Here is a 22715-nt window from a genome sequence, read left to right as displayed (position 1 = left end):
CGCGAGTAGCACTGCAAAGAAAGTAAACGAATTATTCACATGTAAAGTAAAAGATTCAAAATCGAGCCGCCGGAATATGACTTTGGATTTGGTAATTTTTTCGACCGGTTTCTCTGAACACAAAAGACAAAAAAATCCTTCGCTTGTAAGCATGTCGAACAAACATTTTGTAGGTTTCCCCCGAATGACAGCTGTTTTACATGTAATGCTTCCCATCATCCATACTGCATCATGTTTTTTTTTACGTAAGAACGAATTTTGCAAGTGGCCGGTGCTTTAGTTGCAACATTTAGTATACTTGAAAGAAAAAAAAAAGCGTTCTTCACTATTCCTCTGGCGAGTGCCACAAAAATTATTCGTAAAGAATGAGAACCACCTATTTATCATTAAGTATATACTGGGGGAATTACGACCCAAACACCCTTAGCTCGCCAACCTGCACCTGTACGTCTCAGGGAGCACTCCCATGTAGTCTTTGCTGCAGCACCGTAGCACAAAATTAGGTTCAGCAACAGCTGTCATGAAATGCGGGCTTTCCTACATTCGTGCCTAAGCATCAAAAAACAATTTGGAGGCTTCTGCACAATTTATTAGTATTTATTGAACAGTACTTTCAAAATAGAAAGAACCTCGATGAACTCTCGCAATGTTTGTACCTGATCTTCAAGAACCAGCTCGCCCGGCGAATTAAGCAGCGACCCAAAACACATCATCATGCAGGCTTTTCTCACACTGGCAACACCATTGGGTTCCTGGTCACCGGCACAGTCACGGTGTCAGCACTGTTGATGCGCATACTGCTGTTGGTAGCCGCCAACGTGGAAACGCTGCAAGCACGCATCCAGAGAGAAATCGACGCCGTAGTGGGAAGCGAGCGGCCGCCCACGTGGGATGACCGCTACGCAACGCCCTTCACCATGGCCGTCATGTGGGAGGCGCAGCGGTGGCACACGCTGCTTCCCATGGGGCTCCCCAGGTGGTGAGTACTGGGAGGAATACTTCACGCTCCAAATAGCACGGGGGAACCGCTCACAAGGCAGCGGCGTCGAGTGTTTTTAACGCTACAGCTTTAAAATCCTCATCGGGAAAAAATATGGCGTCGGTTGACGAAGTGATGTCACCAGAACGGATAATTCCCGATGGCTGGAGGAAAGTGACGTCATCAGTCCGAAAGTGCCGTCATTTCCAGTAAAGGGAACAACAGCTTGTAGTACTGTACCATAGCCGATACATAGCTAATTAGGTGTCCTTATGAACTTTTTCTTACCTGCTTAAAGCTCCTCCCATACAGTGTTACAAACATGAATCATTAGCAACACGCGCAGCTTACTAAACTGCTGGCAGCAGTGCTTGAGGCTGAGGCATAAGGAACGTAAAATAATAACGATGAGAATAGTATGCGAGAACGCCTAAATGAGAAACTATAAAATAAAGTGTTGTTAATTGAGGAAGGTTGTGACGTTCCTTGTGTGTGCTACGAGGTTCCGCGTTCGACGGCGCGGCGTAGACGGAGCCCCGAGTGGCGGCGAAAGCACAACCGGACCCCCTTTCATGTTTCTACTGTATATGGCTGCAAGCAACTTGAGTGAGATTGCTTTTGGGTCTGCCGCCGTGGACCGCACGGAGACGACCCAGATGACAGCGGCATCATCAATTACCGAGCCATACTCGTTGAGAGTGACGACCAGAACGAAGGGGTTTAAGCCCAACCGGACCCCCTTTCCATAGTGTCGGCACGAGTCGAACGCCGCCGCCGCCGCCGCCGCGGGGAAACGGGCTTTATCCTCCCCAATTGCCGTGGCCGTTCCAGGCCGGCCTCGTTTCGGCGGGCCTGGCCCCGTGGCAAGACGGTGGGCATCATCAATCAACCCTCCCGAGCACATCCCAGGACAAGGGACCACTTTCCCGGCCTTTTAGTGACCTCGCGTTCCGGCCTTGAGGGGCGAGTGTCATTTGATGGAGAACGGAGGCCGGTGACCCGCGGGAACCGACAGCGGGCCAGAGCGCGCCTTACCACAGCCGACGCTATGCGCTACCTCGAAGACAACCTTCTTTCCCTCGGACTCAACACGTGAGGGGGGCGAGACCATAAGTGCGGCGGTGTGTTTGTGCGCCCAAGTGAAAGCCCTAGCCCCCCCCCCTTCTGGCGTGGGCGTCCTCACCCTAGGGAGTGGGGGGATAAGAGGATATAAAAATCGACAAGCAGTACCGAAGAGGGCACGCTCAGGACGACATCGTTCGCCAAGGGGGCCTACAGCGCCGAAGCCCGACGACGTGCAGCTTCTGCCAGCAACCGTTCGAGATCAACTCCGGAGCCCCTCCATCGTCCCCATGAAGTCGTCGGCACGTAAGCTCGGACGCCCCAGCCTCTGATGTATAATATTAATCATGTGTATTTATTGAATATATCTGTTTGTTTAAACTGAGCCATACGGTGTCTCTTTGCCTCTCCGTCCCGTGTGGACCTGCGCATTATGGGGGGTCATCACACTGGTGTCAGAAGTGGGGTCTCAAAAGCAAATCTCCTCTGAATGCTGCGACATTCATGACTTCAATATTGTAATCAAAAGAAAATCACGGGACTGATTGTGGGACTTTTACCCCCATTTGAGAGGCTTGAGGCACCGGAGGGCTTGAGTGAAAAAAAAGATATGTCTATATCTGAGGGAGCTCCCACTCCACAGCCGTCGCTCGGAGCAAGCATGCTGGCATTAGGAAGCGTCATTCCAACGTTTACAGGAGATAAGACAGGGGTTCCAATCTGCGACTTCTTTTCCATGCTAGAAGAGATTGGGAAAATGGGGGGATGGTCCGATGCTCAAATGCTGGGAATGGCGAGGTGTAAGATGGCAGGAGCTGCTCATGATTTTGCATGGCGAGATGAAAAAGTAAAATCCACAAAATCATTTGCGGAACTTAAGAAGCTCGCGTTTGAGCATTTCGACACTGAACCACGTCACGTGCGGGTACAGAGGTTCCGTGACGCCGGACAGATGGTAGGGGAGGACGTGCGAACGTTTGCGTCGCGGCTTCAGCGCCTAGCACGCGATACGTTAAGCAGGGAGGAAGAAGGGGACCAGCTAAGGAAGAAATACGCGGAGGATCTACTTAAAGAGGAAATGACCGCTTTGTTCGTGGCTGGTCTGCAAGACCCCGTGCGCCGGTTCGTGCTCTCGCGCAAGCCGAGCAATTTCGACCAAGCCGTAGCGGCCGCATTGGATGAGGAACGAAATGAGGCGATAACGACAGCCGCAGCGAGAGTACGCGTCATAGAGAGAGCGGTGCTCAACCCTGAGGTTGCTCTCTTGACAGAGCGGTTAGATCGCTTAGAACAGCTGCTATCTCAGCAGGTGGAACTCCAGGTTGAAGCGCGAGCTCAACAGCGCCCATTCGCGGGAAACCGGAGACCGCCACAAAGCTACAGGCGCGGTGGAGCGTTTGTACTTTTGGAGTGGCATGCGACAGGATGTTAGAGACTACTGTGCGAAGTGTCATTCCTCTCTCGAAAGAAAAACACCCAAGGGACGAAGACCAGCTCCAATTCAGCCGTTCCCTGAGGTTTCGGCTCCCTTCGAGCGGACAGGTATGGACATAATGGGCCCATTGCCCACGACCACTTCCGGAAACAAGTACATTTTAGTATTTGTAGATCACCTTTCAAAATACGCGGAAGCGGTAGCACTCCCAGATCAGAAGGCAGACACGGTTGCAAGAGCATTTGTCGAACAGATCGTGCTCCGACATGGACCCCCGAGGCAACTCTTGACAGATCGGGGAACGAACTTCGTGTCGCAGCTAATAAGGAGAGTTTGCGAGCTGCTTAAGATCGCTAAGAAGCAGACAACACCGTGCCATCCGGCTTGCAACGGCGCGGTGGAGCGACTGAACCAAACCGTGGCCGGGTTCCTGTCGCATTTTGTTTCGCGCGACCAGCGGGACTGGGACTTGTGGCTCCCGTATGCAATGTTTGCTTACAATTCCGCAGCACACGAGAGCACGGGCGAATCGCCATTCTTTCTTCTCTACGGCCGAGACCCGGACCAGCCTAGTGAAGTGCCAGAGGGCCCGCGTCGTGTCCCATACGCTTCACTGGACGACTATAAGGTTGAGCTAGAATCGCGATTGCAAGTGACGAGGGACATCGCAAAGGAGGCCTTAAAGAAAGCGGCGAAGCGCAGGAAGGACGTGCACGATCGCAGTGCTAGAGACGCGCTGTTTGATGTGGAATACAGCGTGTACATTGAAAACTGCCAAAGGCAGATTGGGCTAGCTCGTAAGTTCCAGACGAAGTGGAGAGGACCGTGCGAGGTTGTCGAGAAGCTTTCTCCGGTAAACTTCAGAGTCCGAGACGTGAACCGGCGCTTGGTAAGGATACACGCAAATCGCCTCAAGTCGGCACCGGTTCAGTATTCACGAAATGAGGAAAGGGAAAGCGCGGATTTTGATGGCGACAGAAGTGAAGCGGAGCGCGCAGATAGTTCGCAAGAAACGCCCTCTCCTGCATTTGTTCGGCAGGCGCCAGAGGTGACGGCCGGAATGCCACCGGATTTACTTCATGCATTGCTAGAAGAAGAAGCGCGCGAGGTTGCCGCGCAGATAACGCCAGGAGAGGCTCCTGCCACGAGCCCTCGCGAGTCCCAAAGCAGACAAAGGGTGACAAACTTACTTAGTATGACTCATGAAGGCCGATATCCGCTGCGAAATCGGAAAGCTAAGTCGGACTAATGGCGTAAACAGAGCGGAGTTGTGAACTGGTTAGAATTGTGTAATGCCGCAGCTCATAACATTGCTATGTGCTTATGTGTTAAGTTATCGGAGTTGGTAGTTAAACCTTTCTGTCATTAAGTAACACCTTCACAGGAGAGCATGCGGAGCGCATGCAGAACCTGCCCTACTTCCTTTCGTTATCTATATTTTTGTCTGTGCCGTGATCGTGCTAGAAGTGGGAGCTCCTTTGTAACTGTGGTAAATTTATTTCGTCCAGTTTGGACTAGAAAGGAGAGGCTTGGGTGCTGAGTTTCATGTTTATCTGTAAACGAAGATCAGTGCTGCCCCTGGAGACGCCAGTTATGACAGCGGAGGCATATGGTGTTGTGCAGTGGTGTTGAGTGCAGCGAAAAGTGTTTTGTCGGACGCACTGTGCGATGCGATTCAGAAAGACAAGGGGAGCTGCATGGACTCAAATGTTCGGAGAACATTCTTCTGGAGGGTGAGCGAGTGTGACGTTCCTTGTGTGTGCTACGAGGTTCCGCGTTCGACGGCGCGGCGTAGACGGAGCCCCCAGTGGCGGCGAAAGCACAACCGGACCCCCTTTCATGTTTCTACTGTATATGGCTGCAAGCAACTTGAGTGAGATTGCTTTTGGGCCTGCCGCCGTGGACCGCACGGAGACGACCCAGATGACAGCGGCATCATCAATTACCGAGCCATACTCGTTGAGAGTGACGACCAGAACGAAGGGGTTTAAGCCCAACCGGACCCCCTTTCCATAGTGTCGGCACGAGTCGAACGCCGCCGCCGCGGGGAAACGGGCTTTATCCTCCCCAATTGCCGTGGCCGTTCCAGGGCGGCCTCGTTTCGGCGGGCCTAGCCCCGTGGCAAGACGGTGGGCATCATCAATCAACCCTCCCGAGCACATCCCAGGACAAGGGACCACTTTCCCGGCCTTTTAGTGACCTCGCGTTCCGGCCTTGAGGGGCGAGTGTCATTTGATGGAGAACGGAGGCCGGTGACCCGCGGGAACCGACAGCGGGCCAGAGCGCGCCTTACCACAGCCGACGCTATGCGCTACCTCGAAGACAACCTTCTTTCCCTCGGACTCAACACGTGATGGGGGCGAGACCATAAGTGCGGCGGTGTGTTTGTGCGCCCAAGTGAAAGCCCTAGCCCCCCCCTTCTGGCGTGGGCGTCCTCACCCTAGGGAGTGGGGGGATAAGAGGATATAAAAATCGACAAGCAGTACCGAAGAGGGCACGCTCAGGACGACATCGTTCGCCAAGGGGGCCTACAGCGCCGAAGCCCGACGACGTGCAGCTTCTGCCAGCAACCGTTCGAGATCAACTCCGGAGCCCCTCCATCGTCCCCATGAAGTCGTCGGCACGTAAGCTCGGACGCCCCAGCCTCTGATGTATAATCTTAATCATGTGTAATTATTAAATATATCTGTTTGTTTAAACTGAGCCATACGGTGTCTCTTTGCCTCTCCATCCCGTGTGGACCTGCGCATTATGGGGGGTCATCACAAGGTCAAGAGCTGAAACTAAGTTTAAACTGAAGAGTGTAGTGCGTTTACTTTGTCCAGCTGGTACTGGCTTTTTTATACTTTGCTACTAGGGAAATAGTTCATTGCTACAAGGGAATTAACAGACGAAGACATGGCCCAAAACGAAAGGACAACCGATAGGCGGACTAAATCTAAATCGCCGGTATTAGTTCATCAAACAGGGAGTCTTCTTAGGCCCTCTTAGTAAATGCTGAGCACAGTCAGTTCCTACTATATACTTTCACTGCCCGGCCAAATCGGAGAATGAAGTGTCGTTGTCGTTGTCGACGCTGATACATTGCGGTACCGCAGGTGGCGCCAGACAACAGGTTCCCTGTCATTAGCTAGCTCCTATGCGGTGTCCCTCGCAACGCCAGTTTTCATCGCCGTGCGATTGCGGGCAATTCCGCCGCTCTTAGTGAAATAATCAAGCAGGCCTGTGTCCTATTTGTATCACTTTCTATTTAAAAAGCTGCGTGACTGAGTGGTTCAGGCGCTCGGCTTGTGAACCGGAGGCCTTGGTTCAATCCCTTCCGCGGCGGCCGCGTTTCGATGTAGGCGAAACGCCAAGGGCGCCCGTGTGCTGTGCGATATCAGGGCACACTAAAGTTCCCCAAGTGTTCGAAATTATTCCGGAGCTCTGCACTACGGCGTCCCTCATCATAGCCCATGTGTCGCTTCCTTACGTCAAACCCCACGTTATATTATTTTGATGTTACATTCCATTACTGCTGCTGCGATTTGGCCCCGCAGCACGCGTGCCCGCACACGAAAACACCGGAGATACCACAACCGCAGCAATGCACGCAGCCGACAGGGAGCTGAACGCTCTAGCCCTGTTTATGTGGCGTAACCATGCGCCCGTCAATAGTTGTGATAGAGCGTGTGGCCGAAACATAGTACTTTCAAATGCCGAACACAATGCCACAGAAACCCTGGCGAAGCCGCCGCGGTGGCTGGGTGGTTATGGCGCTCGGCTGCTGGCCCCAAAGACGCGGGTTCGATCCCGGCCGCGGTGGTCGAATTTCGATGGAGGCGAAATTCTAGAGGCCCGTGTACTGTGCGATGTCAGTGCACGCTAAAGAACCCCAGGTGGTCGAAATTTCCGGAGCCCTTCACTACGGTGTCTCTCATAGCCTGAGTCGCTTTGGGACGTTAACCCCCCATAAACCCATAAACCAAAAACCTTGGCGACTCGTTAAGCCATACCAAGGAGGAAATATGAAAGCTGTCACTCTGCAAGGTGCAATGCTCTTTCTTTGCGCGGAAATTCAGCTGCTAAAGGTCAATGTCAAGTGGACGCAAAGGCACATTTGAAATAAACTCCGCATAGAATGTTCTGTGATGCACCAACCAGCTGCAGTAGCAAATTAATATCTATTAATGTACAGGAAGATGAAAGGCACCGCTGAAGAAAATTCTTGAACCTTACTACCACAGGCGCGATCCGCAAATATTTTTCTACGTGAACTTTTGCGTGGGAGCGAATCATACTTGATTCGGAGCGATGAAGTTTTCAGAATGAAATGATTCATAGGACGCCTCGATTTGCAACCAAGAATTGTAAACAATCTCTAAAGATTATTCTGTTGGAGAAATGTAGCCTATAATAAAGAAGATGTAGCCGTCTCGATAAAGAGGCATTGTCACTCGTGGAGCGAACCGCATAATTCTCTCAGGGAGACAACGCGCCTGTATGCACAGTTCTCAGGGATAAGTTGAAAACAAAGGCCTGGTGTACATATTTATTTTTTCTGCGAAAGTTGAGTGGTGTCCAGGAAGGTCAGTGTGGTCTCCATGCTGATCAAGAAGAAAACGTAGTGAAGTTCCTAGAAGTGGCATAATATGGTACGAGCAGAAACAGAGTTTAACTTGAAAAATTCGGCAGGCATCTGCCTGGCAGGGAAGCGGATTAGAGATATTACATTTCGTGAGATGCCTTTCGGACGGGCCTTGCTATATATCAGCCATGTGGAACATGCAGAAACCGGGAAAATGTTTTCAGAGACTTTTGCCAACGATTACAAAAACGTCGGAATACCCTCCCAACATACCTAGTGGACGGATTACGTGCACCATGTTGCGCACAGCGGCCTGTCAGTTTTTTTCCGGTGTACGACCTAAACATCTTGTGTTCCATGTGATGGCATCACGTCTCTACCGAGTGAGTTACGACAATTGCTTACACACCATCCATTCAGCTGTTTACTCTGTGACAAAACAATATATGCCCACACCACGTGACTTTCGCTACACGGCACACTGCGTGTTGAAAGTTCCCTAGCTGCTCCTTTCACATAGTTCCGCATTGAGGACAAGCGCCGCGGATTTCCTCCAGGGTTCCATATTTCATCGTTATATACGCAATACCAAAAACCGCGTCGCGCGGCCTCATTGCACCTCCATTCTTAACCAGAACGATTAATCATCTAACAGGTCATGCGAAGACGCCGTGATTGGGAGGCATTTTGTGGCAAAAGGAACGACCGTCATCCCCAACATCTGGGCAGTGCACAACGATCCCAAGTGTTGGGACGAGCCGGAAATGTTTGACCCCCGAAGATTCTTGAACGAAGATGGCTCATTTGCAATGGAGAGGTTGAAGAGAGTTCTACCATTTTCAGTCGGTAAGAAAGCTTCCAGGTTTCTGTTTTTTTTAAACTGGAGTTGCGGCATATTGCTTCCATGGTCGTTACGGACTTGACGTTATACAAATGAATTAATCATTTTAGACGCCTCCAGGAATTGCAATTGAAAAGAAATATTCTTCCCTTTAAATGTATATCAAAGCAAAACAAAGCCAATTTGTTAAATTTCGAGCGAGAAACACCAACGTCTAATTTTTCACTGGAGTGTGCAAAACAGGGCTCGAAGTGTCTACATTAATAAACGTTCTAACATATTAATGCAAAAAATTGTGAAATATACAGCCGATGAATCGTGAAATCACATTGTTTCCAAGATGCGCGTCAAGTTCGAAGTTAAAAAAATTGATATTGTTAGGGAAAAAATATTTATCCGGGAAAATGGTTGAGGATGTGCCCCCAGCCACGATGGAAGTAACACCGGTAGTGCTGTAGAGAGCAGCGGCCATTTAGTTCAACCGGGCGAAAGCGTCACCGCCCTGAGGCGGCCCGCGTTCAGGAAGATTAAGAGTTACTGTACAAGTGCCTAGAGTTTCGCGTAGGTCTGCCGATTTTCCGCAAAAAGCATCCAAATTATGAGGGACAGCCGCAACTCTGGCATACAGGAGGCGGACTTGGTGCAGTGGCTAGAGCAAGTGCAGGCTCAATCCGCATGTTTCTGGCTGCCAAACTTGTTTTGTTTTAGGCATATTACTTTAGAATTGAACGTCACAGCTTTCTAGTAATGTGTCGGCTGCACCGACGCCTACCTCAACTAGTTACAAACAAAACACTGGCCTTGTGTGTAGTGGCGCCATCTGTTGCTAGCATTATAAATCACACAAGTTTTTTTTTCGACTATCAGCGAACACTTCTGATAAAATTGAGTGATATAGATAGGAAAACTCTCAGCAAAAAAAAAAGTGGCGCGAAGCACGACAACCGAAGGTGTACGAATTTACCGTTAACAACCGTTTGCTGTTAAACGATGCAAAAAAGTTCGCTTCTTCGCAATTCATGGATGCTTTTCAGTCATGTGATCGCGTTTCGCCAAAAGAGGCGCGAGCGGCCCAAGGAAAACAAACGCGCCACTCTAGGTACTTAAGGAGTAACGCTAAGGAGGCTATGTTCTCCGCCGTTTCTCCACGCGTTCCTATGAAACAGCGGCAGCTGCGCTGATAATTTACTGCATTTGTCCGCATTCAAACGTTCCAACCCTTAGACAAGCCTGTTTTCGTTATTTAGAGGCCGAAGTTTGAGCAGATAGCAGATTTCACCGCGCCTACGATCCAAGAAATGCACCCTCTATCGCGTGGTCGAGAGCAGACTTAAGGATAAAATGCTTTGCATTACCGGCGTTGCACATTTTAAGACTGAACCTTAAATTTCCTCAATGCAAAGCAAGAACTCGTTCCGGCTACACGCAACCATCCGTCCGCAGTGTCGCTCGGGCGGTAGGGTACAACGTCTCATGCGGACCCATGGCGCCATCCTTCGGCGCTTCGCGGAACTTGTGAACAGTGACGGCGGCGAAGGTACTGCCCGCCAGCACACTCGCTTCGCTCAGATGACACGGGGACTGCGCATGCTACGCTCGGAGTGCAAGACAGAGCAGGGCGCCTCCGTACCGAGCGCAGGCTTCGCACACCAAGCAACTAGGAAGACGCTGTTCTAAGCTCATGAGCAGCGCCAGCGTATTACGTAGGCATAATGGGGCAGGCGGAAAGTTTCGCCAAAGTTCGTTTATGTTCCCTCCCGTGTTCTCTCTCCGGCTGCGCCGCCGTAATCTCTCTGCGTTCTGGCGCCATGGTCTTCCTTGCTTTGACCCTCCAATGCGGGGCCAAGGTTACCAGCGGCGCGCCGACAGCCGGAGCTAAAAGCATTCCATGCTTAATACTTGTTTCATACCGCACAGATGGTCGTGAGGAAGACGCGCGGTGCTCGCCGCCTAAGTTCGCGCAACGGAGGAGCGTCCAATGTTTTATTGGTTTTACTGCTTTGATCTCGTCGCATGGTTGAAAATATCCTAGGGTGATTTCGAAGCCGCAAGCACTACACACAACGTACATTAGCAGTGAATGCATGTAGCACCATTAAAATCTCGGTAATTCTTCCATAAACTTACTTTCGAACACTCCTGTCAGTACGCGGCTGACGCCAGCCGAGGAGGACTTGGGCATGACTAAGGACAGCTAGAGGATGCCAACTTATATATCATATCCGATAAGACCTAAATGTACAAAAGTAGTAGACTCTATGAGCCCTACATCATTTATTGTAGAAGTAATGGCGTATATGGCAACATGTTAACGACTGAAAACAAAGGAAAGCGAGTATATCTGTAACCTGCAGTCTTCTGTACGCATTCCTTTTGGTGTGAACGCAAATCTTCCATTTACTTGTAGCTTATGGATGGAAACAAGTTTTTCCTGACATCATCTGTGTCGTCTTTTGCATAACTTACTTTGTTTTACCCAAATGGTAATTGAGGGTTAGTATAATCGTTTCTTTGATGGACGAATTTTCGCTATCTTCGTTAGATATGGCGAAGACTGTACTGAGTGCGGCCTTTAAAGGCACATTTTAGCTATTGTTAACTGTGACCAATTATTCTCACAGAAAGCTTTCGACATTTTTGTTCCGACTCCAAGTGGTAACATTTATATTTAAATGATACAAAAGACTACGACTCTTCGAAACAATATTTTGGCAATGTATAAAACACATTTATTGCTCAACAGGGGTGTTTGTGAGTATGGTGGGTAGAGCCCCTAGTCCAGGGACCCTGCGGCTGCTGCGGCGATACATGCCCGGCAGACCTACGTTGATATTCCGGGTGACGTCTAGACAGGGCTGCCTCAAACTGCCCCGTAGTGGTGTTTGTTATACAACGGCCTGCCGTTACGTGTTGTCTGCCCCATGTTGTAATCAAGGATTGCTCGATCTCCGCACGAAGCGAAGGGCATGTGTCCCGGTACAGGGTGGGAAGAAATCTGTGTAAAATAGAGTTGGAAGTTCTGGAAGAATAATCAAGTGATGGAGGGCAACAGTGGACAGAATTATGAGGACGTTTTTACGACTTTTTCCTCTAGGAAAGAGGAGCTGCCCTGGCGAAATGCTCGCTCCACAGGAGATCTATCTATACCTGACAAGAACGCTCCAGAAATTCCGCATCGTTCCACAAGAAAAGAGCGCAATCGATGTACATGTCGCCGACCACGTCATCATGGAGCCAGGCCGCCATTTGTTTTGTTGCATACCACGGGAACCTTATTCACCTTCACCAGGATGCTGATTCGAGACGGCTGCAGTAGGAACACAATATTTAAAATTCTGCCTAATAAATACGTGGCATACAGCATTTCGTGCCCCGATGGAAAAACAATCGTGTATAATGGGTGCTGCTACGGCGCTTAAGCAGAACGTGCGTTAATTGCATGAATAGCTTTGCTGCGCGTCTAATTGTGCTAGTTGTACACTGAACGTACACCGGCTTGACTCTCCGTTGTCTTCGAAAAGAGCGTGAAGAGAGAACTCCCGTTTCACTACCACTGGCTCGACTGTCCAGCACTGCAGGGTCGGTGGCTCCTAGAGAAAGCAAGCATGTCTCCTGTCAATCTCCCAATTTTAGAGTCCTCATTCCGTCCCGCCAGCATGCCCTTCGGCCTTCTAGCTTATCATGTGGCCCCTGGCATGACTAATTGGCTCTGGGAAGTGCAGGTAACCTGCCACAACTTTCCCTCATCCGCGCAGACCGTAGCATACACCGATGCCAATATCTCGGACACGGGTTCGGCAGTATATGTATCCTGCCAGCCAGGCCCATTCTTTCATACATGGGGTCCATACAGCTGTACTACTCATATCGGTACTCTGGAAATAGTACGTTATTCACGTCATCACATACTGCTTCCTCGTCCTTCTTCATGCATCTTTTACACTGATTCCATGACGGATATTCGCTTGCTCCAGGGCTGGCTAATTTCCCCTGACCTAAAAGTATAACTATATGACTCCCTACACTCCTGGCTCCGTCCCCAGTCACCATACGGCAGGTTCCTAGCCACGCAGGAATCACAGAAAATGAGCTGGCTCATCAGCTAGCTCGCGATATTCACATCCGGGCGCCTGTGATGTTTTGCACAAACCCTAGACTTGTGACGTGACGTTGGCCTAGAAACGCACAATCACAGAACACTGCAAACAACTCAAAACTTCATACCGACGCGTGCTCCACCCCATCCACACCTCAACGTTGCCCGAGCACATATACTTCAAAGAATTCAGTCTCATTACACCGTCTCGGTTATTCCATATCAGTCTACATTGTGACCCTCCTGTTCCAAATGTCCTGCTCTATATGCCAGTCTAGAGCACTGCCTCTTCCCCTGTCCTGTCGCCCTGCCAAGTTACTACAGTTCGGAGTTCTTTTTAGCGCACAGAAAGGACGAAGAAAACAGGACAGAGCCCTTTGTGTAATCTGTGTGCGCTAGAATGAACTACGGGAATGTACCAACTAGCCCGACAACCCATATTACTAGGCACTACATCTCCTCCATTTCACGCCTCTACTGCAGTTTCTGGCTGGAGGACCAGCTGGCCTTGCTCAACCAGGGGCAGATAAGCTGAAGCCGTAACCCGAGTTCTCTGATTAAGCCTATCTCTCCGCAGTTTTTGTCAGCCGGCTTGTGAAAGTGTTGTCCGGGTGGTGCGGGCCATAACCGCCAGTTGGGCTAGGAGACAGCGCCATCCAGTGTGTGTCATCTGTGCTCGTGCGTTTCAGGTGGGCTCGGGAAACCCTGCAATCGTTAGGTGGGTTACACTTATGGCTGCTGCTTCTTCGCAGTCCCCTCACTCCCTCCGCTCCCAAGGGATGTCGGAAGCTGAATTAAAGAAGTCTGGGTATTTTCAATGCTTAATCTGCGTGGTGGCTCATTGGCACTACCGTTTGGATGCTGACCAGATGCTCCGAAGGATCCTTCTTCCGGCGTTTGAATATCCGTGGAGGCGCGATGCAGAAAACGCCCGTAATGAGGTTGATAAAACGAATTTAAGTTGCCCTCGGTCGATAGATTATGGCATACAACGACAAACTTGCTACTTTGACCAAAGAGGGAGCTTTTGTAGGGCGGAAAAGGCCAAAATACAAAATACCAGTGTCTAACTCACCGACCGATTTCGGTGGTAAACTGCTTGCGTATACAGTTTTTAAGGTACTAATCCTAGAGTCTGGGCTACACCTCTTTTGAACGATGATTGCGGAACCCTGTTCGGTGTATACGTCGCGAGAGGGCAATTACCTTACTAATGAAAACGCATTTTGCTCCTGGACATATATCAAGGCAGCTCGAAAGACCCACGCAGTCATCCCGACTACTTTCACTGCATGACAATAAGCCTCTCCCCAGTGACTTCGAATTAATCCTCTCCTGGGAAAGTTGCGAAAACCTTTTGCTTGCAAGCTCATCCGCCTACCTTACTGTCTCCCGCCTACTCATGGTTGCTTTACCTTGCAACCTGTTCCGTTAACATAACGGAGCATAGGTTATCTTTTCGCATTACATTCATTGGCCAAGCTATTTCTTGAAGTTAAGCCGCGAAAAATCCGGGACACTGGACGCAGCCAATGTGAAACCATTAAGTAAAACAATTCTAAAAGGTGATCTTCAGTATATCTCACTGCAAGCTGTGGACATGTAGTTTGGATCTAGAACAAAGAATGAATGACTGCAATGTCACGCAAGTTAAAGGAAAAGAAACAGCACAACCCAGCACAGAATTCTGTGACATTCGCAGCTGAGCCTTGATCCAGATGGCTACATCACAGAACTCGGCGCGCGGTCAACGCATTGTTAAAAATGATCTATAGGCTACTATGAGTTTTATCGGTGCAATCACTATCAAGCGCACTATTGACAGTTGTGACTGTGCGCAGCATATCTGATGTATGTAGTCAGTTTTTCACCATTTCTGTTGTATCAGTAGACAATAGTGTGTCTCGGTTGCACGCAGGTTTCCATCAAAAGACGAGGCCACTGAGTTGTGCGCGTGAATTGTGTTCGTCTGGTTGTTGAAATAAACACGACTTACAGCTTTTATGAATAAGCCTGTGATAGGTGTGCTGAAGCAGACACTCCCTCACCTTTTATTTTATTCTTTCCTATCGGCTTTTTCCCATCGCAGGATCGTCTAAACTGAGGAAATCAGGTAGGCTAGCGCAACACGTAGGTTCACCACACGAAGCGACTGAACGATGATTGTCACCGAAGGCGAAGCCTTCCAATCTGCATTCTCTCAATCCCAATCGTACTGATAAGCGCTAGGCAGGAGTGACCTGCAAAGAACCAAGGGATGGTGCCCGTTTTCATAGACAACACGCTTTATCTAGACTAAAAACGTACAGATGCAGGAATTTCGCACTTGCTAAGCTGGTGCGAACCGCGGAAATAGGCACTCTCGGCGTTCTGTTGATGGTAGAACTCATTATTGCATGTAGCTTCAAATTTACAGAAAACTCATGCAGGTATCAAAGCCGCACTTCAACATTGAGGACTGCGTAACCAGTTTCAAGTTTTATCCTGTGGAATTCATACAAGAGGATTTGATTCCGCAATTATTGTCATGGACACAACATTCCCTAGAATTATACCAGCTGAATCAAGAGTCAATTCAAGCGCAGCGCTAGTGATCCAGCAGCAGTAAGCGGTAATCACCTTCCGCCAATCAAAATGGACATTTGCGACAAACATGGTTCTCACTCAGCTCCTGGAGGAGCGAGAAATAAACTTTGCCTGGCGATTTTTGCACCAAAACTGTACCTACAGCAGTCACATCCACGTATTCGGCTCCGGTATTCCATTACCGTTACAACACAGTACATTGCTTGACGTTGGATACAATTTGGCTGGTGGCGAAGGCCTGAAGCGATTCCGCAACAAAAAACAAAGCACAGTTCCATGGAGGAGTGTGATGCACCAGAGCGAAATATAGTTTGGCGCATTTTGTCACCTGCGCAACGTGGTCTACTCTTTGCGAAAATGGTTGGTGGTAATAAATAAACATAATTCATGATATGCCGAAATCGATGCTGGTAACAAATAAAAATTCGAGAATGCGCTTTAAAATGATCTGTCGCAGACAACAAGCACTTTTGCTTCGAAAATAGAATTTCATCAGCGCTACCTTCTTCAAAAAACTTTCCTGGCTTCAGAAGAGTCTCTCAAAGATCCTTACTGTAGACAAAGCAGTTCCAAGACAATTCTCACTCAAGATAAAACAATATTCACACCGCTATGTAAGTCTATTGACATAATTAATGAGGAAGAATGTGCCGGAAACGGAGGAAACCATCCAGGACGAGGAAGGAGCCGAGTGTTAGTCGAAGAAAGTGCACTTTTTCTGCGGGTTCATTTTGGATCCCAAGGGGCACTGGAAAGTCCTGGCGAAGGGCGCAAAGTTTGCCACCGCCTTGTTGCAGTCACCGCCGTAGAGGTTGTCGGCGGCAGTCGCTGCGCAACTGGGGAGGCAGGCAGTGATGAAGAACACTTTCTCTTCGGTCAGCTCCTGCGACAGACGAGGTCCGCAGCAATTCAGTTTATGCTTCCGAAGCCACCTCGCTCGTTTGACCAAGCGCCAGGACATTCGTGCATTGCAGGTCATATCCCAAGCAGAACAAGTAATTGGCCCAACATTGGAACTGTATTGGCAAAGCTGGCCCTACAAAGGACCAGGATGGGACCTTCCTGTTGCAATATTGGGCCGATGACCTGTGCTGCTTGGGATACTACAGTGTGTTCTGTGAGTTTACATTTTTAATGCATCAAAAGCTACTAACCCGCTGGAAACCAACTTTTTGGTATCTTAACACCCCTGAACATTGGGCGCCGCAAACACACTTCGCTCTAGGTTACATCCCTTGTAATGGGTACATTATAGTTATAGCAAGAAAGAAAGGTTTGCTTGAATACCCTGGCCTGAAATTTTCTAAACTTCGCTAACCAGAAAACCCTGCGTTCCTTTTAACTCTCTAAATCGCTATCTTCGCCGCCATATTTACACTCGAGAAAGGAAAACAGGAGCCCCGAAAAAAAAAACACGCAGCAGAAGAACGACGTAGGACAATCATTTACTTCATCTGACTTCATTCTTTGAAAAGCGAGCAAATATACTGAACATCTAGGTATGCGCAGAACGAAATCTCATGCGCGATCAACACAACCGTTCAAGATATGTAATCTCGGCTTTAAACAGGTTTACAGATGTAATGTTGACACAACCTTTTCCTCTTTTTCTTATGTGGTACGCCTCTTAAACCTCCCGTGCCTTACTATCTCCGCTCCTGCCCAGAATCTTTACCTCAGCAAGTCGTGGTTGACAATTTTTGCATTGCTCGCAGTTTTCCCCCGCAGTATGTTCCGCCGCTCGGTGACACACCTCGCGCTCTGCGCAGTGTTTGGGCAGATGTGAACCTCCTACTTCTTTGAGCGAGCGGGCGTGCTCTGCTGCACGGTAGCTTATACAGCTTACCGTTTGGCCCACATAGGCCTTCCCGCAGGTCAGTGGTATTTCATACACCACACCAGTGCAGCCCTTCCATACGTGCGCTGAGCTGAGCAAGCTTCCGTGGAGCCGAAAACACCACAGGCACGCCATGTCTATTTGCCACCTTTTTTTTACATTGTGGGCGACCCTGTGCACACACGGTGCAGTTTCAGGTTTCGAAGCTTGCTTCCTTCGCTCCGATGGCCGCTTAAGCATAGCGCTCTTGCCTTTATGTAGGAGGACTTCAGAAACGCCTGTGATTACCGAGCTTGGGAACCCGGCCCCCGCCAATCGAGCCACTTGCGTATTAAAGCTCCCTTGCTTACCACGCTGATACGAATTCACGAGCACCGATTCTAGGTAAGATTAGCAATAGCGGGCTTTGAACGACCGTGCAGCAGAGCACGCCCGCTCGCTCAAAGAAGTCGGAGGTGCACATCTACCCAAACATTGGCAGAGTACAAGGTGTGTCACCGAGCGGCGGAACATACGGCGGGGGAAAACTGCGAGCAATGCAAAAAGTGCCAACCACGACTTGATGAGATAAAGACTCTGAGTAGGAGCGGTGATAGTAAGGAACGGGAGGTTTTAGAGCCGTACCACATAAGAAAAAAAGGAAACGGTTGTGTCAGCGATACATCTGTGAACTTGTTTAAAGCCGAGATTGCATATCTTGAACGGTTTTGTTGATCGCGCATGAGATTTCTGCGCATGCCTAGATTTTCAGTATATTTTCTCGCTTTTCAAAGTATAAAGACAGATGAAGTAAGCGCTTGCCCTGCGTCGTTCTTCTGCTGTGTGTGTTTTTTTCGGCACTGCTGTTTTCCTTTCTCCAGTGCAATGAACAATCTAGCCAAAATATACGTTCTTCTAAGCCTTATTAACAGTTCCCGCAATCACAAAACGGTAATAAGATCATAGAAACCACATACTTCATTCAGTCAACTAAAGGACCAGTCATACTTTCGAAAAGGGTATTTGATTGTAGACCACAATCACACCATCAGTCGAAGACGACTCCGCACAACATAACGGCCCACAGTATGTCACATCCATAGATAGGAGACAGGAGTTGATCCGAGTGGAAACACCACCATTCTTGCGTTATTGAGTTGTATCTGACTACTACTTGTCTGGTACTAGCACTCATCTATGAGGGAGAAACCAGGCGGCTAACGAAAAGGTTTGGAATTAAATTGAGGACTGTACAGCTAGCTATGAAATGGAAAATGGTACGTGCTACGTTAGAAGAGAGCAAGAGAGCAGAGCGGGTGAGGAACAAATGTGAGTTAATGAGACCCTAGCAGACATTAAGAAGAAATTGGCCAGGGAATTACATATGGTGCCATGCGCGCACCGATTGCCGAGGGAAGGTGACCGGTGTGTTTGATGGTAACGAAGTGGATTTCAAGAGAAAACAAACGTAGCAAAGGGCAGCGGAGGGTGCGGTAAGCAAATGAGATTAGGAAGTTTCTGGGGTAAGGTTGGCGCAGCTGGTGCAGGGTATGGCTAATTGGTGGTCACTGGAATAGGCCTTTTGCATTGGAATGGACGTAGCGAGGCTGCTGATAATAATTTTTAATGGTCTATAACGATGCTTAACGATGACCACTCTAACTGAGAGGTGTGTCCAGAGCTTGCTAAAATGTTGCACCAAACTTCTCTCGCATTTCTGTTTTCAAGTTTGGTATTCTCCCGCGAAAGTGCTGGTTAGTGTTTCCAATATGCAGGGCAACTTCATTTTTTATTACACGTTAGCATTTCCATAAGGCAGCTCTTTTGCGTTACAAAGGACACAATTCTTAGTTTCTCTTAAAGCCTTACGATTGGCGCCGCGAACACAAAAATAATTCTTTCTACAGTTGACTCTCGAAGTTAACCTCAATCCACAAAATGGCACACTTCTCGTAAGAGACGCACCCGGCGGTTCGTCGGCCTATGGTTTGGAAAAGCAGAAGTCCTATTACTGTCACTGAGCGCGCCACGTCCTTTTGACTTATTATAAAGATATCGAACGTCCCCAACCAAACTATTTTTAATTTCAAACTCAACGCTTCGGAGCCGGGTCGACTCCTTAAGGAATGACTGGGGGCTGTGGCTAACGTCTTTATGTTGGACGGTAGCCACAGTCCCCAGTCGCCCCTGAAGAAGGTGCCGAGCCGGCTTGGAAACGTCGGGTTTGAAATTAAAAGTCTGCGGGATCTCACCATAATTTATCAAATCCAACTAGACAGGCAATTGTGTCAAAATATTTAGTTTCCACGTTCTGATGTAGCGTACATCGGACAGCTGGGCGTCTTTTTCGTTGAGGTCTCGCTTGAATGCGGCGAACGCCACTTCCATCGCCGGCACCTCAGGGAAGATGCTGGTGTTGCTCGTGGCCAGACAGCCCAGTACCCGTTCCTCGAAAACTGGCTTCACAGCCTCGCTCAGCCACGAAGAGACGAAGTTGCCCCTCGGGTCCACCTGCGAGAGCCAGTTGGTTGTACTTTGCGTGCGTGTGTCTAAGGTATCGTTATTGTACATACAGCACATCAACGACACTGACCTTCATGCTCTCGTTTCCTTGCACGACTAGAATGCGTGATAAAATCAGGCCTCATTTTGAGACACGACGCAAATATTGAGGACGAGGTCTTTTTAATATTGTGCTATGCTTTAATAAGTGCCCTCCTCAGATATTCACGATGTAAAGCCCCAACGCGGCTGCCACAGCATCAGTCCTCCAAGAGTCATGTATTCCGCTCGAATACATATTTCTGTACAAGTTTGTTTTTCCTTCCGACAGCAGTCCACTGGAATAGCCGGTCTGCCAACGCCATACCTCACGTTAGCACAGTGTGTTTCAAAGACAACAAAAATCATCCCTCGATTTCTTACGACCTTTTTTTTTATTTCGACAGCATCAGACTTCACATGATTCATTTCGCATCATGCGTTAGTCATAAATGTCCCCGATTAGTCCAGAGGGCGATGACGTCACAAGATCATCACAACTTGCCCACAATGGCAGGGGGCAACCTGCCCCTCAAAGTTCCGAGCAACGTGCTCACAATTTCCACGTACCCACCATGGTACTTTAAATCATGCGGTTTGAAGTCCTGCGTCAGTCCCAAAAGTCGCCGATTGGTCACGAGTACGATGACGTCACAGGGCCACGGGACCGCGGCGAAAAATTAATACTGGAAAACAAGGAGGAAGCATGAACCAAGAAAGGGCAAGAGAAGCAGTTTTGAACACGATCTCTGCGGACTCAATCTGGGCATGATTATGTGCGTGAAAATAAATATACAATGGCAATGCTACCATTGTTTATAACCCCGTTCACATAGATGAGAGAGAATTCGACTACAGTGCATTTTTCTAGGGAAAGAGCAGGTACTGAGAAAGGAAGTTGTGACGTCCTCTGCTGTCTTCCTCGACGTTTGTACACTTTCCGTCAAGGAGTGGACTAGAGTCGACTTCGTTCGCATCATGTGGTGAAGGAACTGACACAGACATTAAAATATAGCAGAAACGTTGCTTGTATTGCTGTCACATTCCGCACTTAAGGTGGCTTAACCATCCACATAACTGTTTTGGGTACCACTGACTGAAGGAACTCAGGATTTACCATAGTACAGTAAGTATCCTAACCCAGCAAACTATTTTCGACCTCAAAAATAGAATCGGTGATGCCCACAACAGGACCCCATTTCTCCACCGAAAAGTCGGATTAAGCATGCATCTTATACAATTGTATATAGAGAACTTAAGAGAGTTTAAATGCCCTTGTGATGACCCCCATAATGCGCAGGTCCACACGGGACGGAGAGGCAAAGAGACACCGTATGGCTCAGTTTAAACAAACAGGTATATTCAATAATTACACATGATTAAGGTTATACATCAGAGGCTGGGGCGTCCGAGCTTACGTGCCGACGACTTCATGGGGGCGATGGAGTGGCTCCGGAGTTGGGCTCGAGCGGTTGCTGGCAGAAGCTGCACGCCGTCGGGCTTCGGCGCTGAAGGCCCTCTTGGCGAACGATGTCGTCCTGAGCGTGTATGCAGTAGAATTTCAATAGTCGTCCGTTTCTTCGAGGATGGTTCACAAACCCTTCCTCTAGTGTCGTTCGGCTTGGAAGATGAACAGGAGGCGAGCTTGTAGATGATGACAGCAGAGCATATTTTACAACATACATATGCAGAGAGTTAAACTGGAAAAAGCAGAACTGAATTTACAAAAGAACAAACTTTGCACTACTTTACTCATCGACCGGGCAGGTTAGTGCCTAAGTAGCATCACATTACATGCTAAGCATGGAGCCCCAGCTCAGACTGGACTGCATCCGTTTACATGTGCTTTTAAGCACTTGATTAAGAAAGGACTAAGGGCGGTCATTTCCAGTGGCCCGCCCAAAGCATCAATTCTCCAATCCAAAATAACATGCGAGATGGGGACCACCCCTTGGGTTGGGCTTAGCCTCGACCCCAGAGTCTGTTAACAATACAAACTAAATAAACAACAAAAACGCCACCACTCTCTCTCAAGTGAGAGTATACACAGGCTCTCTCTTCGGAGCTAATTCACTAGCGCCTGTCTTTCCACATTCTTGGCGAGTACTGCCTGTCCGCCATGACAGGTGTCCGTCACGGCCCTTCTGGGAATGCGCTTTTGTTCACGAGGCACGGCGGGAAGCTGTGGGTGCCTTCCCGGCGATAGCCCACAAAGAAAGGGGAAGGAGGGAAAGAATGTTGTCTTCGCGGTAGCGCATAGCGTCGGCTGTGGTACGGCGCGCTCTGGCCCGCTGACAGCTCCCTTGTCCTGGAATGTGCCCGGAAATTGGGGAGGATAAAGCCTGTTTCCCCGGGGCGGCGGCGGGTCCGGTTGTTCTGGTCGTCACTCAAAGAGCATGGCTGGGTAATTGATGATGCCGCTGTCACGGGTCTCCGTCTACGCCGCGCCGTCGAACGTGGATCCTCGTAGCACACACGGAATGTCACACTCGCTCACCCTCCAGAAGAATGTTCTCCGAACATTTGAGTCCACGCAGCTCCCCTTGTCTTTCTGAATCGCCTCGCACAGTGCGTCCGACAAAAACACTTTTCGCTGCACTCAACACCACTGCACAACACCATATGCCTCCGCTGTCAATACTGGCGTCTCCAGGGGCAGCACTGATCTTCTTTTACAGATAAACATGAAACTCAGCACCCAAGCCTCTCCTTTCTAGTCCAAACTGGACGAAATAAATTTACCACAGTTACAAAGGAGCTCCCACTTCCAGCACGATCACGGCACAGACAAA

At 49.1% G+C, this 22715-nt stretch overlaps 2 protein-coding genes across 8 annotated transcripts in view; one reads left to right on the top strand and one right to left on the bottom strand.

Annotated features, from left to right (window-relative positions):
- The window catches only part of LOC144132500 (cytochrome P450 2J1-like), a 139978-nt gene that overhangs the window by 69865 nt on the left and 47398 nt on the right, over positions 1 to 22715 (top strand). For 5 of the 7 annotated variants that reach the window (XM_077664960.1, XM_077664961.1, XM_077664959.1 and 2 more), the window contains 2 exons: positions 721 to 979; positions 8699 to 8889. In XM_077664960.1, coding sequence (XP_077521086.1) covers positions 721 to 979; positions 8699 to 8889 — 450 coding nt within the window. Of the gene's footprint in view, positions 1 to 720; positions 980 to 8698; positions 8890 to 11978; positions 12680 to 22715 lie in introns of those variants that run through there. The other 2 variants (XM_077664962.1, XM_077664964.1) reach the window with 2 other exon arrangements.
- LOC144132499 (endothelin-converting enzyme 1-like) overlaps positions 12691 to 22715 on the bottom strand; it is a 69607-nt gene continuing 59582 nt past the window's right edge. Inside the window, exons 5-6 of the mRNA XM_077664956.1 lie at positions 19708 to 19893; positions 12691 to 16449 (exon numbers count right to left, since the gene is read on the bottom strand). Coding sequence (XP_077521082.1) covers positions 16261 to 16449; positions 19708 to 19893 — 375 coding nt within the window. The 3' untranslated portion in view covers positions 12691 to 16260. The remainder of the gene's footprint in view (positions 16450 to 19707; positions 19894 to 22715) is intronic.

The sequence above is a fragment of the Amblyomma americanum genome, chromosome 5 (assembly GCF_052857255.1).
Source record: "Amblyomma americanum isolate KBUSLIRL-KWMA chromosome 5, ASM5285725v1, whole genome shotgun sequence".
In the NCBI taxonomy this organism is placed as follows: Eukaryota; Metazoa; Arthropoda; class Arachnida; order Ixodida; family Ixodidae; genus Amblyomma; species Amblyomma americanum.
The sequence above is the reverse complement of the archived record's forward strand: the minus strand, read 5'-3'. Positions and strand labels throughout refer to the sequence as shown.